Below are 5,270 nucleotides of genomic sequence, written 5' to 3'. Positions count from 1 at the left end.
AGTGTGAGATGATTTTGCCTCCAGAGGAAAGAATCTTAACAGAGGCAGCGAGAGGCAGTGTGCTGGAAACTTGGGAGAGCTGTGCTTTATGGGATGCTAGGATCCCCATCCTCTGTGCCTTCAACTTGAAAGAAACAGAGAAGAAAAAAAAGCACTCTAGAAAAAAAAAACCCAAAAACAGAAGGGGGAACAACCAGACTGCTATCATCAACAATGTTTCATGGAAGTTCTAGCAAGAGTACTGCAAATCCTCTTGAGGAGCACTCCTTGAACTAGATTCTAGAACACCCCATACACACTCCAGAACCACACACTAGGCCAGAACCTGTTCTAGAACAACTCATGAGCCAGAACCTGACCTAGATCCAACAGGTGCCAGAGACCCACTCTAGAACTGATTGCTGAGGCCAGTCACTGAGCTGGAACCCACTCTAGAACAAACCACAAGTGAACACAACTCTAGAACAAACCACTGAGCTGGAACATGCTCCAGAACCTCCCTCCCCACTTGAGGACCAGCCCATTGATCCAAATGCCACTTAATGAAGATCCTTCACCTCCAACTCCACAATTCATGTCCCACTAAAAACCACTGCTGCCCACATCACCACCACGGCCTTACAACCAACCACTCCCCAAACCTGCCAAGTCTGAAACCCACCCACTGTACAACCAACCACTGCTCTACAGACTCCTGAACATAGAGCCCCTAGCAACAGCAAGCACATCAATCTCCTTTTCAAGAAGATCTAACTTCACCAGAGCCTTGCCTGGAAAAGAGGCAGATCACATCCATAATACACTGTGTGCTCATAGTCTCTGCCTGAAAAGTAACTAGCACCATCTCAATATGCCCCTCAAGAAAAGGAACTTCTACCAGCTCAGCATGGACAAATGTGGCCAAAAAAACGGCACCAAGACCTCAAACGTGACTCTCCATACCACAAAACTCAGACTGGCACTGAGAAAGCACAGTATTGCTTTTGCCCAAGCATTACTCAACAAGCCACCAAGCAGGCCAGCTACTCCATCCTACCATCTCTCTTCAAGACTGCCACTTACATCAAGTGACACCATGCTGAAATTCTGCTCACTCACGGGAATAAGGCTTCCCTGCTGCACATTGGCCTCACAGTTCCCAAAGACCCTAAAGATTACTAGATGCACCATGAAGCACAACAGGGCAAAAATACACAGCATCCTCGCACATGGACAACTCCAAACACCTTACGCAAGTCTGCTCGGGTCAGCATCAGCCCAATGCTTCATGCAACAACTGCTCTCAAAAGGACATCTGCGCTGAAAGCACCTACCAGTGGCAGCAAAGATGACTATCTTAGGGCCTCCTCAACAATAGGGAGCTTCTCAGTAGTCGAAGGAACACAAATGCCTTACACACTTGCTCCGCTGGGGGGTCCTGTTCTTAGGAATGTGGAATGTCTGCTCAGTCTACACATCACTTACAGATGACTCTTAACTGATAGCTCCTGCCTTCACACAAATCACAGGAGATCCCTTGCCGAGCCTCTCGTTGCACAGGTTTGCCTGTTTGGCAAGTGTTCTTGACAGAAGAACTGTCACCTACACGTAACTTATTAAACAATTTCCAAAGCCTCCCATAACATCTTTTCCCCATCTAACAGCAGACGGCTGCCACCTTCTTCCCACAAGACTCTGCTCTTAGCAGGATAGCTCACAGGAGGTGGTATCACTGGATGCTCCTCCACCACCAAACTCATGACCATGGGTGCTCACATCTGATATTAAAACATGGTGATACTTGTTCTGCTAGAACTGCTCTGAGGGCTTGCTGGTTGTTTGCTTGCTTGTTTGGGTAGAGAGAAAAAAAGGAAAGGTCTTCCAGGCAAACCAGTTTCCCAATTCCATCCACAGTATCAACACCATCTTGTGTGTGCTGTCTAATGCAAAAGCGGTGTCCTGGTTTCAGGGAATAAGCATGTGTGAGAAAGTAATGGGGCTGTGTAAGCTGCCATCCTACAGTTACAGCTCCTAAGAATACTGAAACACGTCTGGGGAAAAATAATGACTAATAATTGCTAAATCATTATTTAAGTTTGGAACTAGTTAACAAAACAGTTAAAAACTGATATTGGATGGCTACGAGTCCTTATACCCAAGTTTTCTATTCAAAGCATTATATACGTACCTGCTTCAATCTGTCATAATCTAGACCTTCTGACTGTACTCCATTGGCACTGGGTTGCCCCGTTGGTGTAGATTTTGGTCTGCAGTACAAAAACACATCCATGAATTACTGGTCACTCATTATTACCGGATACATAGGACTTGCCCATCAAACTTGCTAACATTCATCTATTGAAAACATAGTAAAGAATCAGAATAAAAAAAAAATTGGGAGCAGGAAAATCAGGCAGACCCAAAATACCACGCAGAATAGAAAGCAACAACCAAGAACATTTTCCACACACTGGAAATATTAATTACCATAAGAATAAGAGTTATTAGTTCAAAACAAGAACTTTTCAAATAGCAGACAGATCTCGCTGTCAGTGATTTCTGATTTTTTCGTAATGTGTGTGAAAAGCTGAACACCTTCAAAAGTCAAATACTCTCCCTTCTCAACTGCTTACTCTATTCAAGGCCCTCTCAAAGAAGCACTCCCACTAAGGACTACATGTTGATGATGTAACTGTATGAATGCTGTGGAATCACCCTGGCACATTTGACAGGAGATGGCTGAGCAACCTTATCTAACTCCCTTCCAACCTAAATTATTTCATCAATTGCTTTCTAAAGCTACTGAAAGCAAATACCGTAACAACAGCAAGTTATAAGATACTACCTGAGAGGAAGTTCTAGTGTTCTGGACTACATCATGTTCAATGTTTGCTTACGTAGTACTCTCTAAGACATTGCAAACTTGCTTAACAAGACCATCTTGCATTTTTAACAGACATTCCAGAAGAAGCGGGTTTTACTGCCTTCTCATTTCTCTTTTCTGATCCCCTCTGTTTATACAAGGTGTAACTCAGACTCATGTACTTACTACGCTTCGACAGGGCCTTGCATACCTACAGCTATGAGCAGAGACAGAACCTTGAATACAGAATTGGTTCTCCAAAGTGGGGTTGGATGGGCGGATGGGTGGTGTGGGACAAAAAGGGAGGAATGTTCTGCTGTTCTTAATTACTTTTTACATCTTGGCTAACGTTCTCACCCCATTACTCTATAAAATGTTAAGCCAAAAAGAAGCTGTTGATAAAATTGCTGACAGTTCATGTCAAGAGGTTTCCCCAATGTTTAGAATTACCACAGTATGCTAACACAAAGGAAAGGCAGGGTATTATTAGTAGACTAAATTGGGTCCTATGTCATTGTCCTTGTATGTGACGTCACTGAACGAAAAAGCCTGGCTTAAACTCAGTGATTCACTTCAAAATTCTCACACAGGACGAATTCATTAAACACTGTATTTTTCTGGATTTGTTACCTGAGAGTGCAGCCTTATTTATTACGATGGAAGGTGGCCAGGAACAAAAAAAGACTAACCAGCAGGAAAGGGACAGTTCTGTGCTTTATCTTCTCTCAAATACACAGTATAAAACTATCTTTTTTCAGAATAAAGCCAAATGTGTGAGGAACACAAGCAGTATATCCATGGCTTTAGTTTTTCCATTTATTTATGAATTTTTAATTTAGCTAACAAAAAAAAAAAAGCTGTGTTCACACTCAGAAGAGAATGAACCTGTAGATATAGATGTATATTTCTTCATTTGTTTTTACAAAATCACTACCTTCAGCTTGCACGCATCTTCCCTTACAAGACAGCAGTTCATCCATGAAGAAATTGTCTGATTACACTGTCTTGGTTCAGTACAAGCTGAATGAGACTCATACTGGATTGCCTTGATGACTTTTATAACCTGACAAGACTATTTTCTTATTTGCTAACTGAAGGAAAACACTCAAAATGCAACTGCCAGCAGGAAAGGGCATGCACACCAAAATGCTGTATTGATACTACAGAAACTGTCTCATGTTTGTGCTCTCCAGCAGATACTTTTTACCTCTTGTAGGTTCCCAGTGTGAAAAACGTTAAAAAATAACATGGGACACAAGAGTCGCCTATTTTTCCTCCCCATAACCTGTAATAGGGCATGCTTGTGTCATTGAAGAATTAAAAAAAAAAAAAAAAAAAAAAATCATTAAAAGCTTCATTCACATTCATAGGTACTGAGTAAATGTCCTGTGGCCAGAATTAAAAATGGTACACCTGAGGCCATTCATCTTTTCAAAAGGCAGTAACTCCAGTGCAGGTAGGTGGTACAAACCTCTCGACAATTTTTTTTAATACTTCATGATTATTTCTGTGCACTGACAAGTTAGTTATGTCAAGCCTAGCAGCACCCATTTAGGAAAAGACTGCCAGCAGTTAACCACACAAAACAGTCAACAGAAGGGATTGTATTAATTGTCCCTTTGCTGCTGGACTTTGCATCAAAGCAGAGAGGTGCAGGAACATCTGCGGTGTTATAACAGCTCAGTTCTTCACTTGGGATCACAATACTCAATTGCTACAGCTGTTTAAACGTAAGTTCCAAGAGAGAAATTGCTAACATGATTATTGCTTGAAACACACCGAAATGAAATACACGATCCACTGAGTAAGACAGAGGATGAAATATTCAATAACTTGACAGTGGAAGAAGCTGGAAAATAGAATTCACCTTGCAACCACCAGAAAATCTACAGTCTGTGCTAATGCTATGAAGACAAACCACAGTTTAGGATCTTTTACAAAACTCTTTAGATATCAACAGTGCTCAGTTCATTATGAAAGAATTCCTTGCTCAAAAACATTCATCAAGATGAGATCTTTGGCAATTGCTGCTTTATCACGTATCTGGTATTTAAAGTGTTACTTGCAGCTTACACCTCAAACTGAACACTGACTTACTCCAAGCAGAATAGCACGAGTTTTTCAGATTCTCCATATGTAGTATCTGATCATTTCTGTTGACTATCGCTTTGTTCCCATACACTACGGCATTACAGCATTTACTCAACATGACTGAAAAATGAATCAATGTCCTCTCAAATGCAGTTTCTGGCAATTGATAACAGGCACCTACTACCTGCATTAACAAAAGAACCCAAACAAGAAAATATTTTAATATTTTAATGAGATGACTTTAAAGAAGAGCTCTCCGTTGACAGCTTCATGTTTCTTTTGATTCAAAACTTTAGGATTAAAAGCCAGCTCTACCAATCACACACTATATACTCCT

At 41.3% G+C, this 5,270-nt stretch overlaps 1 protein-coding gene across 6 annotated transcripts in view; it reads right to left on the bottom strand.

Annotated features, from left to right (window-relative positions):
* Positions 1-5,270, bottom strand: part of ENAH (enabled homolog (Drosophila)) — a 51,072-nt gene that overhangs the window by 3,375 nt on the left and 42,427 nt on the right. For all 6 annotated transcript variants that reach the window (XM_010282851.1, XM_010282854.1, XM_010282852.1 and 3 more), the window contains one exon: positions 2,168-2,246. In XM_010282851.1, the coding sequence (XP_010281153.1) occupies positions 2,168-2,246 (79 nt within the window). The remainder of the gene's footprint in view (positions 1-2,167; positions 2,247-5,270) is intronic.

Source organism: Phaethon lepturus, unplaced genomic scaffold (assembly GCF_000687285.1).
Source record: "Phaethon lepturus isolate BGI_N335 unplaced genomic scaffold, ASM68728v1 scaffold17512, whole genome shotgun sequence".
Lineage (NCBI taxonomy): Eukaryota > Metazoa > Chordata > Aves > Phaethontiformes > Phaethontidae > Phaethon > Phaethon lepturus.
The sequence above is the reverse complement of the archived record's forward strand: the minus strand, read 5'-3'. Positions and strand labels throughout refer to the sequence as shown.